Source organism: Rhamphochromis longiceps, linkage group LG19 (genome assembly GCF_057381845.1).
Source record: "Rhamphochromis longiceps isolate RC_006_pf linkage group LG19, R_longiceps_female_GT1.1, whole genome shotgun sequence".
NCBI lineage: Eukaryota > Metazoa > Chordata > Actinopteri > Cichliformes > Cichlidae > Rhamphochromis > Rhamphochromis longiceps.
In genome coordinates this window covers 29,687,120-29,700,123 of record NC_140575.1, presented here as the reverse complement: position 1 = coordinate 29,700,123, position 13,004 = coordinate 29,687,120, and the positions used below count along the sequence as shown (strand labels likewise).

Genomic DNA, 13,004 nt, shown 5'->3' with positions numbered 1-13,004 from the left:
ATCTTCTATAATATTTAATGTTTATACATCAGCCAGAGTTAGAGCATACAAATTGCAATGTGTGCATACTTCAGATGCTCTTAGTACATCTCGTTTGGATCAGCGGCATCTTTAACATCTAGCCACAGACATCCTTATAAACACCTGCCGAATCCTGTTACAGCCCCACAGTTTGCCATTAGGATACATACAGAGACAAACAAATTTTTAAGGTAAAAGTTAGAGACCATCTGGTCATAGTCTCACACCACACACATCCACACCAACAACTTGGACTACACCCATCCACCACCACTTGGCCTTTGTGATGATACCCCGGTACAGTTTTGACACTCTGGCTTTGAGAAGGAGTCTGACAGCAGTAGATTTCTGCCTCTATAACTGTTGATTTTTCTCTTGTGAAATGTGTCTTGAAAACATCTATGCTTCCATTGTAAGAGCAAAATGTGACATGCACGCCCACCATGAAGGAGTCCTGAAATCACTCGCTGGTAGCTGTCCTAGAACTGAAAGCAAAGAATCAAAAGCATTTTTGGACCAAAACAACTGCCATCTAACAACAAAATTGGGCTGTCAGTAGACAAGGAAACAACCCAAATAACCCCTTTCCTCTCATCTCTGCACCTGTGATCTTGATGAATTTCTAATGGGATTCTCCTCTTTTCCCCAGCCCATCTGTTAGAGGCCGGCTGAATGCGTGCAATGGGGGATACACCCTCACACTCAGAGCTGGCGCTCTCCCCGTCGTTCTTCCATTAACAGCAGATGTAAGAGACCAATTAGAGTGCTGAGCAGCCCCTGGGAGCTGCACCACGGATACCAGGAGGTTAATTATATCTATTCACCTTACAACCGGCCAAGGTTTAAAAACAGAGGTGTTGCCAAATCTTTGGTCCGTGACGAATCAATACGCTTATAGAAATAATTGCACAACACAGTCAAACCTACGCTCATCTTTTCCAGGCTACAGAAGTGATCTTTAATTACTATAAGAGGGCTTGGTGGTGCAGGATTAAGAGTGAGATCCATGCACAGACATTCATACACAGACATGCATGTGCGCACATGAATGCATGTACACATACCAGTGCGCAGATGATCTGTGCTGGAAATAATTTGCATAGTAACTTGATTTAAATACCTTTACGTTTTTGTGTAACATTCAGATTAAAGAATACGTAACCAAATCCTTTATGCATTATATCTCTCTGATTGGGAACAACAGCCTTGGGAATACTTTGAGCATGAAACAAAAACTAAAAATAATGCCACATCTTTGGGATTTTGCTGACCTGAGTGATTTATTAGTGGTCACCCTCCCCCACAGGTAAAATTCTGCGCTCTGCTGAGCACATTTAGTGTTACAGTGCAGATTGAGAGCATCCTACTCACTGATGGAGTACATGATCCTGTTTCCGGCACTTTTTAGGGGTATTTTTATGCATCCCTGACATACCGTTCAAGAACTCATGCTTGCCTGTATGCCTCCTGTACTGACATTGGAAGGTTGTGCATGCACATGTGCACACTGAACCTGAAAACGGACACATAGACACTCATACACAACCACAAGCGCATACATAACAGAGAGCAGTACTCTGCCAGAAGCATTAGTGAGATGCACACGCACATATACACGGAGTCAGTGTATATATTTAGCACAGGAACTCACACGATCCTGCTTTACATGCCTGATTGTTTTAGTAGGTCATGAGATGAGGCTGCTTGGATGTGTGTCAGTGGAGGAAAAGAGAAGAATGGTAGACAGAGAAGAGAAGAAGCACTTGACAAAAATTTCATCTAATTCCTAGTTGCTCTCCAAGAAGCTGTTTCCAGTGATTGTTCTGCTGATCACAAGACAATCATGCAACAATATCTGAGCACCTAAAATGTCTCAATAAAAAGGAAAGGCAGGGATAAAACGATATTTTACTTAGTCAAAAGAGCTTTCTGTTTTATAGAAGAAAGGAAATACCCCTGAAGTGAAGACAGATCTTTAATATACTGGGTACACATATGTTATATTTTCTCCTCACATGATTACAAATCATAATTAGATAAGAAGATATCATGTCTCAAGCACCTTATGTTGTAATATAAAGCAGTTAAATTTGAATTGCAGAAATTGAAGAAAAATTGCTATTAACGCAATAGAGATGAAACATTTTAAAGCCCAACTGATCAGCGGGTCAACTAAGATAACAAAGGAATACATTACTGTGTGCCATGCATGTTTCTTTCTTTCATACATAATCTTATAGACATACTTTGTACTATTCCTTTGGCTTTTAAGGCAGATTTGGCTTTTCATTGACCTCTGCATGTATGCATGTACTCGACAGATGTCAGTAACACGCTATATAACTGAGGGTGGACACATTTGTGCCAAAAATTGCTCAGTGGGATCCTGGCTCATGGCCTAATCTTCCTCTTCCATGCAGATTTTATACAACATGCTGCAATACGCAGATAAATTCTCCACTGTGCACACAGTGGAGTGCACACTACGGGATGCCATATTTAGAAGTATTTAAGATAGAGATTTCATGATTAGCTGCGTCAAGGCTGCCGTGAAATGAACAGTTCGCACTACATAGGAGGCATGAATTTCTCACAAATCTCAAAAGCAGCTCGATGTAGCTGTAAACATACAAACATTCAATGACGGTAAGTACAGAGCCACTTTTCTTTTTTATCTGTTAGCAGCCAATGTGCCCCTATTCAAGAAAAAAGTGCGAGGCAAAGCTTATCAGGAGAAAAGTGAGAAAGAAACAGGGAGATAAGGAGTAGAGAGGGGGCGGGGGGGCGGCGTGACTCGTGAGTACTGAAGCCTAAGTGGCCTGGCTCAATATCTGACTGTCTGCAGATTTAAAAAAAAACACAAAACAGAAAAGCACTCTGAGCTCCACTTGGGGCACTCGCACAAGATCAAACAAAGAGCCTGAGAAAGTCTGACGTAGGGATGAGGGAGAGGGGAAGAGCTCGAGGAGCGAAGGGCAGAAGAGTCAGAGTTTTAGAAATGAAAGAACTCCAGGCGCGCTGGGCTTGAGAGAGGGAAAAAATTAGACTAAATAGAGAGTGGTGTGTGTGTGTGTGTCTATGCTCTCACTGACACGGCCATAGGAAATCAATATCAAACTTTGCATGAATCAGCAGCTTTGGATGAGTTAACCCGTTCACGTCGATATTTATTAGACTGCTTTACGCGTAGGGCAGTTACAGATGACTGATGGCACAGAGACACATAATTTCCTAATACTTTCTTCTTAATGTTTCTACATTGATGTTTTTGTGCAGTTTTATCAGAGTGGAAGAAATTTCAGAGCACAGGCCAGTTTGCAATGAGTTTTAGTAGGCTTTGATGGATAGTTGGATAGATGGATATGGAATAATCAAAGAGAAATAAAGGAATAAATAAAGTCAGAATGGAGAAAACCAGGGAAACTAAAAACATGCAAAAGGCCCATAATTGATACGTAAAAGAGAAATGAAGAAACTGCTTGAACTGGCTTTTCAAAACTAAATGGACTCCAACCGCTCTAACACAAATACATTCACCTCATCCTCCTGTTTGCCATCCCTTCTTGGCTACTGTGGACGGTAACGTGAGCGGGGCTTTAATCCTAATCCCTCTCCACGTGCCATCATCAGTCAGGGTTTGGATGGACATACCCACAGAGCCACAGCCAAGAAGTGGGGGAGACTGGGTGAAGTCGTGTCACCTCTGCTGCGTATCAAGATTCCTCCAACAAACATCAAAGCGTTCTCCGTCTTTATTAATTTCCCTCCTTCCCCTACACGTCTGCTCCATCCGTCTGCCCTCCTACTAATTCTAACATCCTTATTTTTTCTTATGAACTGTTATCGCGATGTTTTCTTTATGTTTTGTTTTTTTTGGCTCCAGTCTTTTCTTCTTCGCCCTGCCCCCTCTGCTGCTGGTGTGTTAAGTTGCCAAGGAGCCAGTGATGGTTAGGTGAGCGCACTCACTGCCAGCGTGGAGCATAGACATAAAGAGATGTTTAATCAGGTTTTATTAGCTCAAAAGATAAATGAACAGGTGATTAATAATAGTTAGAATGGCGATGTTGGACCCTGTGAGATGACCCTCAGCATGTCATCATCAGTATTATACTGTCATAAGTGAGCTGGATTTACTGGATTTTTAGGAATCGCATTAACTGATGTTTTAGTCTGGTGGCTTTGGATGTTTTAGCTGTGGCATCTACATGCTGCATTTTCATGCTGCAGTCAGATTTCTTTTGCTGTGTCAAAATCGTGTTATTAAAGAAATCTAGACCATATGTGTGAATAATGAAGTATATGCAGGCAGAACAGGAAACCACTGGGACGGCACTTGGAAGTGATGCACAAACACTCACTTAAAATGGGCAAGAACCACACCAGTTTGACTTCAGGACATTGGCAATCGTATTACCAGCCCAAGAAAACAGGCTAATTCAATGTAAACCTGTTCTGCAGATCTAAGGTGTTTGAAATGAGATTTTTAAAAGGAAAAAAAAGGATTCACGTCCTTCTTCACCTGTGTGTGATGACAGTGTAATGGCGCTAATTTTCATTTAGCCTAAGATAACCCTGAGCTCCCAAGGACAAAGCGTGCAGCCTGAACGCAGTTTAGCTGACCTAGTCTCTGAACATTAGTCTGGTTGGATGCTCCACAACACACGGGCCAGAGAAATGGAAAAAAAAAAAAAGAGGGGAATGAATGACATCATTGACTTTTGCTGATCTGGGTTCAGCTGGACGGCAGAAGCAGAGCAGCATGATGTCATTTTGGCCTACAGGACCAAACAAAGCCCACAGTGGCCGAGCAGATGTGTGAGTACACTCCATACACACAACAGATCCAACTTGGACCGCCACAAACACAGATATATTCTTTTTTTTTGGTTTAAAGTGAAGCTCATGCACTAAGCCGACTGTCGAAACAACAAACAAGATGCTGCTTCCTCAGTTTGCGTGTGCGTTTGTGTAGCGAGGCAGAGAGAGAAAGCAAGAAGGTAGAGGTCGGAAAATCCCTGGCAACAGCCTCTGAGCGGCATGTCTTACTTCACTGACATCCCTTCAGAAAATTAACACGAACAACCTTGCGGTGTTGGACAACTCAAATCTGCTCACGGTCATGACTTGGCAAAACGTGCAGCATGAAGAGAGGGAAAAAATCATTTAGCATGGAGTAACTCAAGTCAATGAAGTGGTAATGTGGTGCAGCTGTCCTTTACTGCTCCGACGTCACACTTTTTCACCCTTCACTAAAACTAAACCTCGAGTCTGACACATCAGAAAAGCCGTACCTGCCACTGCTATAAAGGTCAGGCAATTCCTAGGAGGAAACTGCAGGCCTCCTGTTCTTCTACACTCGCTGCTACACCTGTTTTTCAGGTCAGTCCAACCAAACCAATGTCTCTTCTTATCACTGGCACTGACAGCACTTTACTCATCACACAGGAATGACCAGGAAACATTCGATCATGTACAAACTAGATTTGGCCTGATGCCTCGTCTTTTTTCACATATCCTTGTTCCTTATTATTCCCTGTGACTGTAGACACCAGGAAAAACGAAGCACCATTTTTAATCAGTCTCCTATTTTACACTAGGGCTTCATTATTCTGCTTCTGTGAATTCAAAGGATTTTGTATTACATACTTATGTGCTTTGTTTTATCCAACAGCTGGTTTCGTTATGCTTGATTTTATCATTTTTGTAACCCTGTAATGGTGCCCAGTTTTCCTCCAAGTCTTATGAAAGGACTTCCAAAGGGTAAACAGGGTAAAAAGAAAACACATTTATGGATGAAGATGCTTTTCTTCTCTACTCGATACCCTTCTCTTACCCCTTTTTACCCCCCTCTTTGTCTGTATCTAAGCTGCTGTGGCTGGCTATAAATTTAATAAAGGAAATCCATACGGGGTGAAAGCTTTTAAGTAGTTTCACCTCATCAGTTATGCATTAAAATACTGAAGCGACCAGTAACCCTGGTGGGACATTCGTCAGTGCAATTCCACACCTCTGATTTGCTCGGTTGGCCAGTGGTATTCCCCTCATCTCACTGATTGCTGGTGCTTACACAGCACAGTAAATATTATTGATTTTCTCATTATCCACCAATGGCAATTATGTTACTCCATCCTTCAGCAGTGATAGCTCACGCTAACCACGACATCACAGTCACTGCTACGGACAAGCACAATAAAAGAGGGTGAAGTGAGTGTTCCCCCTTTCCATGTGATCAACATTTTAAAGCACATGTTAGTAACAACAACAAAACAGTGTGGTTTAAACTCCCTCTGCTGCTCCCTATCACAGACACAGGTTGTGTTGGGGATAATCCCCTTATGTGTGTGTCACTGTAGTTGGTACACACCAGCAGTGACTATGAACAAACTGAGCCGTACAGAAAGAAAAAACTGTCCCGTTGTACTGGGATAAATGCAGGCATCACTTAAAGTATGCTGTCGATACATAAACTGAGCATACGTCTCACACGAGGGCTCAGTCGTCAAGAAGAATGGGCGCATCTTGGAAATGAATCCTAATATTGATGTGTCATGCTGCTCTTCGCTCTTCCCTGAGTCACCCTCTCCCACCCATAACATTATCAGCCTGAAGTACGGTTTCTCCCTGTGCCAGCAAAGAAATCACGTTGCAGCAGGCGAGAAGGAGTGTCCTGTTCTGTCACACCGTTTTGTCTCATTCGGCAAACTGCAGAATACGTACACTGTGTATACATTCATAACAAGCCCTTCATCACATCGAGCAGAGCCGGGGCAGCGCTGTGAGCAAAGGACTGTTTCTCATCCTCCCTTCCTCTTTGTTTATTAGCTCTCTCCTGATGGAGGCTGTTGACATCAGCCCGGCCTTGATTTCAAACACTTCCTGTTAAATCTGCAGTGCTTTTAGTTTTTCTTTCATCCTGTAAATGTCAACCCGGGAGCGCCTGCTTTGACTTAAACATCCGTCTGTTTGACAGTAAGTCTAGTGATTAATCAATTGAAGAGCATCCAGATCTAAACAATGATGGAAAATGTTATAGTTTTACAAAAAAACCCCAGCTCATGTCTGCAACATCTAACACCTCTGCAGGGTGTCAAGTCACACCAGTCAGCTGGTGACATGTCAAATCCAGAAAGCAGCATGCAGTTCATAGTAGAGAGGGATGGGAGTATATGAAGGGTTAGTTTAGTTTTACCGTTGCAGAACTGTAGCAGTGATGAGGTGTCATATAAACTGCTGTAGCTGGAAAAACCGTCCTCCATTCTCAGCCTCTGCTCGGCACCTCTGTCCTCCCTCTGGTATCCCACCACTCCTTCGCTCCTTCTCTCTCTCTCTGGTGATTCCCCTACTTTAGTTTATCGCTCACTTGGCGTCCAAGGCGCTCCCTCCATTCACTCTGTACGGGTCAGGCTCCCTGGGTGAGTCACCATGGCAACCCATTCACTCCGATTATGTCATGTGAACTCCAGCCCCTCTTTTTTTCCAATCCCCCTCTCTCACAAAAAAAAGAAAAGAAAAGTCCTGAACTACAGCAGAAAACACTCCCTGCAGAAGAATGACTGAACAGGGACACAAGTTAAGAGGCTGCCGGTCGTGTTTTCTTTTTCTTTCCCCTGTGATCGTCCTCTCCTTCCCTTCCCCTGGCTCCTCTTGTCCTTATTTCTCCAGCGTTCAGGAGAGATCTCCAGAAGAGAGAGAGAAGAGAAAAAAAACAGCTTTAAGAGGGCTTGAGCTGACAGCGCAGGCGAGCTCTGGCACAGGCTGTCGCTGTGTATATGTGTGTATGTTTGTGTGTCAGGAGCTGTGTGAGTGTTAAGATAATGCTCGGGACAGCCCAGCCTTCCCGTCACACACAGCGTGGACGAGTCAGAGCGCAGGGGGCTGGGCCTGTCAGCTACAGCCTCCTCCTCCTCCAGCTTTAGTGGGAGCGGAGCGGAGGAGAGGAGGAAAGGGGAGAAGAGAGGACATGGTAGAGGAAGGAGACTTCAAGAGAAAGGAGGAATGGCAGGAGAGGAAATAGAGGAAGAAAGAAAGAAAGCAGATGGGGAAATATGGAGAAGCAAGGGCAAAGTGGGAGAGGAATGAGACAAGGGCATTGGGGAGAAGAAAACAGAGATTAGACAGGAGGCAGGAGAAAAAAAGAGCTGAAAGAGAAGTCAGCAAGGAGTAGCTGGTATGTTATCCTCCTGCTCTCACATGCACAGCAACGTCACATATACTGTAGGTGTGAGTACGGAGTCACATGGGGACACACCACAACAAAACCGACGTCACCTCCTCCAAGCGTTTGAGCTGAACCTTGCCAAGGGGATCTCAGCTGTGACTAAACACGATTATCATTCTGTCCTCTGTCCGTCTTATCTGCCCTGCTGCAGACTGCGCAGAGACCGAGGGTTCCTTAAAACAAGGACGAGAGGGGGAGAGAATGAAAGGGAGACTATAGGGGATTGAGGAAAGAGAGAAATAAATGGAGGGTAGAGGGGGGAGGAGGAAAAAGAAATTGAGTGGTGCTCGAGGAGGGTGCTGGGTGTAGAAAGAAGGAGCAAATTAAAAAGTGAGCAGGGTGGGAGTTTTGTGAGGGTGGGGGCACCCTATAGAAAAAAAGGGACACAGAGAGAGGGTTTTGTATGTGCAGGAGAGGAGGGGTCTCACTGCATTATTTATAATTCAGGCTTGAAGGGAAAACTAATAAAGCCTAAGAACACAGTGTCTGTGGCCTATATTCATGTTGGAAACACTTCCCCCATTTTTTCCCCCCGAGATCACAAGGCAAAGCCGACAAAAGTCACACAAAGGCAGGGAAGCTCTAAAGAGAGCAGAGGGACGAGCCCATGAAAGGATACATGATGTTTTTCATAGCAGTCCAGAACACGTGATACTATCAGTCAACACGATGCTCTGTTGGTGCAGGTACCTGTCACGATATCTCTGGTTTAAAGGTGACCCTGCTAGATTTGACCTTTTAAAAGTTCAATTCAATTCAATTTTATTTATATAGCGCCAAATCACAACAAAAGTCGCCTCAAGGCGCTTCATAGATACAGAGAAAAACCCAACAATCATATGACCCCCTATGAGCAAGCACTTTGGCGACAGTGGGAAGGAAAAACTCCCTTTTAACAGGAAGAAACCTCCAGCAGAACCAGGCTCAGGGAGGGGCGGGGCCATCTGCTGCGACCGGTTGGGGTGAGAGAAGGAAGACAGGATGAAAGACATGCTGTGGAAGAGAGACAGAGGTTAATAACAGATCTGATTCAATGCAGAGAGGTCTGTTAATACATAGTGAGTGAGAAAGGTGACTGGAAAGGAAAAACTCAATGCATCATGGGAATCCCCGGCAGCCTATGTCTATTGCAGCATAACTAAGGGAGGATTCAGGATCACCTGGTCCAGCCCTAACTATATGCTTTAGCAAAAAGGAAAGTTTTAAGCCTAATCTTGAAAGTAGCGATAGTATCTGTCTCCCGAATCCAAACTGGAAGCTGGTTCCACAGAAGAGGGGCCTGAAAACTGAAGGCTCTGCCTCCCATTCTACTTTTAAATACTCTAGGAACAACAAGTAGGCCTGCAGAGCGAGAGCGAAGTGCTCTAATAGGGTGATATGGTACTACAAGGTCATTAAGATAAGATGGGGCCTGATTATTTAAGACCTTGTATGTGAGGAGCAGGATTTTGAATTCAATTCTGGATTTAACAGGAAGCCAATGAAGGGAAGCCAAAACAGGAGAAATATGCTCTCTCTTTCTAGTCCCTGTCAGGACTCTTGCTGCAGCATTTTGGATTAGCTGAAGGCTTTTCAGTGAGTTTTTAGGACATCCTGATAATAATGAATTACAGTCGTCCAGCCTGGAAGTAATAAATGCATGAACTAGTTTTTCAGCGTCACTCTGAGACAGGATATTTCTAATTTTAGAGATGTTGCACAAATGGAGGAAAGCAGTCTTACATATTTGTTAAATATGTGCATTGAAGGACATGTCCTGGTCAAAAATGACTCCAAGGTTCCTCACAGCGTTACTGGAGGCCAAGGTAATGCCATCCAGAGTAAGAATCTGGTTAGATACCATATTTCTAAGATTTTCAGGGCCGAGTACAATAACCTCAGTTTTATCTGAATTAAGAAGCATGGGAGGAAAGGAGGATGAAAGGCATGCAGTGATCAGTTTATGGTTCGAGGCCCTCCACGGCTTCAACCTCGGGGAAAACATTGCACTTGGCTTCACTTATTACACAATAACATCGAGCCCACAGCAGATCGACTAAGCTCACCAGCAGACAGGATTATGCAAGGAAACAAGGTGCTCTTTGTAGACCCGTGCTGCATTTTCGCTCTTTATTCGCAAGAATGCTACAATGTAAAAAGTCTTACCTTTGCACTGTCTTCAGTTAATATTCTTATCAACAACCACAGAATATAACTGTGCACCCAGCTGTCCTGCATTAATATACAGTCTGTGTATTTTTAGTCCTGAGTAGTACAACATCCAGTGTTTTGATTGAGATAAAACAAGGAATTCCTTGCAGTTCTCTGCTAGAAGAACAAGCAAAACATGCACCCTTTGTGCTTTGTTCTGAAAGACTGCAGGTCACAGTGGTGTTTTGTCTGAAGGGGCTCAGATTATGGTAAATCCCATTGTAGCATCTCACTGCAGGGTCTGATGTGGGATCTAGATTAGAGGGTCTGGTTTTATGTGTATCTGTCTCTCTGTGCATATGCTTGTGCCAGAGGAGAGTATATTCCCTCCAAAATCCTGCCCCATGGGGCTCTTGACCCCACCTACAACTCAGAGGGTGGCAGGTGGTGAAGTGTGCTGGTGCTGCTGCTCCATCCCTTTTCAGTCCATTGCTCCCACCCTCACTGCCCATCAGTGAACCACTTGTAAGACAAGCGGGACAGTGCTGCACTTACTGTGAGGCTATTCCACTTCTATTAACAAATACTGCGTGTGCACGGCCTCTAAAACACACAATCTGTGCAGTCAGTTAGACATGCAAACAACAAAACCTGACAAACAGGGGGATTTATCAGCTAAATATTTTTAGTTAATGTTTTTTTTTTTTAAGTGGCTACACTTCATAAAAAGATATAGTGGCTATATGTTTTCTACTGCTAACTGTTCTAACTTCTAACTGTTAGCCATAACAGCTTAAAAAAGCGATGATACCTTTGTGTTGTGGTCTGCTGATTTTATTGCCCCCTAGTGGCCAAGAAACAAAAGCATAAACCACAGATTTACTCTAATTGCTACTGCTTTTTCTTTAATCCTTTCTTTAATTATCCTTACTTTCTTTTTATTCCATAATAATACTATACTGTTGGGCACATGGTTAGTTCAGTGGAAAATTAGGGGAATGCATGGTAGTTTTAAAGCACATGCTCAACTTTATTTGCATGATACATTTAACAGGGGTTAGCGTCATTTGTTTAAAAGCACTTTTAACTTGGCAGCTTGGCATCATGCCTGTAGTTCTCCATTGCTTTCTCAACTGGCTCTGTTTTTACTCCTTTTGTTCCCATGAGGCACTTGAAGGTCACATTCAACATTTAGCGTGCTGTTCATTTTTTAAAACTTATTTTTGTTTCAGAAAGAAAAAAGAAACTGCTGACATTTTTTTTATTATCAACAGATGATCAGTCAGTCTGTCAGTGGGCCAGGATTATACACAATCAAATCCAGAGCTGAAGAGGAAACAAGGTCAATCCTCTGCATGATCCAGCCACCATCTGTGTGTCTGTCCTGGTTATTGGGCTGCTTTGTGCTTTACACCACAAATTATTTCAACCTGGGCTCCCATTGATTTATATAAACACAGAGTTTAAACAAAGCCTATGGACACATGTAGGATCAGGTTTCCCAGATTTTTTGGCCAGCTAAAGACCATACACACATCTTAGTGATTGTGTTTTTGGGCTGCAGCTTTGAGGGTTGTTCCAGCTATAATAGTTAAACATTACATCAAGTACAATTTTAACCTATCCTTTTTTTTTAAAAAACTATATACAAAGGTTGACTAGCTACTTTTTCACATGGAAAGAGGAGAAGTGTTAAATCTAAAATGTAAATGTAGCAGCAGGTAGCAAAGGTCAGCCACTATGAGCTTGTGCCAAGGACAAGATGAGCCAAAAGGAAAGAGCGAGCATAAAACCCTCCACATTAAACGAGTGTTTCTCATTTACTTCCGTGGTTGTGAGAACCTTCACTTGGCTCTTTAGCTGTTGTGTTAACTCATCATCCCACAGTGGAAGTGACAGCAAAATACTGCAGGTTTTCATTTCAAAGCGATCTTTTGGTGCACTGCTGTAAATATGCCTCAGAGATGACACGCATAAAATGTGGTTCAGACATTCATGGTCGCCAGAGAATGAATATGTGAGTCATGACTTTTACAATCTCTTGCCTTGTCCTTCTTGTGTGACAAGCTGGTTTACAAATGAAATGAAAATAACAGTCTCAAACGCCTCGACAGATACTCATAATTCCCTCAGGATGTCTTAGTCTATCGCTTAACCTTAACCTGCTCTTTTGTCCCATCAACACGGCCACATTTTAAATCGTACAGTGATTTAACTCTTGCCTTGCTTTGTGCTGTGCTAATGGCAACTGGTAACTAGGGTTAGCATGTGGTCAAGCAGGTATAAACTGACTAAACTGCATGTTAGCAGTGCTGTTCATGCAGAGTCTCCAGCATGGCTTTTTTTGAAGAAACAGAGAAACAATAAAGATTGAAACAATGAATTTAACTTTATGTTCACTGCTCAAAAAACTAAAGGAAAACTTTGGAAACACACCAGATCTCAATGGGAAAACCCCAGAAAACAAAAATCTAAGTTGTGTCGTATGGACCGAAACATTATATCCCAGAGGTGTTCTATTGGATTTAGATTAGGTGAGTGTGGGGGCCAATCAATGGTATCAATTCCTATATCTGCCTGCATACTCTCGCCACATGAAGCTGGGCAATGCTGTGCTGATGGGTTAAGTTCCTTC

At 43.1% G+C, this 13,004-nt stretch overlaps 1 protein-coding gene across 5 annotated transcripts in view; it reads right to left on the bottom strand.

The window, feature by feature from the left end:
* The window catches only part of eml1 (EMAP like 1), a 53,652-nt gene that overhangs the window by 32,229 nt on the left and 8,419 nt on the right, over window positions 1–13,004 (bottom strand). For 3 of the 5 annotated variants that reach the window (XM_085390955.1, XM_085390957.1, XM_085390958.1), the window contains exon 1: window positions 7,211–7,823. The exons of 1 other annotated variant lie outside the window; for it this stretch is intronic. In XM_085390955.1, the coding sequence (XP_085247081.1) occupies window positions 7,211–7,277 (67 nt within the window). In that variant the 5' untranslated portion in view covers window positions 7,278–7,823. Of the gene's footprint in view, window positions 1–7,210; window positions 7,825–13,004 lie in introns of those variants that run through there. One more of the 5 variants, XM_085390961.1, reaches the window with a different exon arrangement.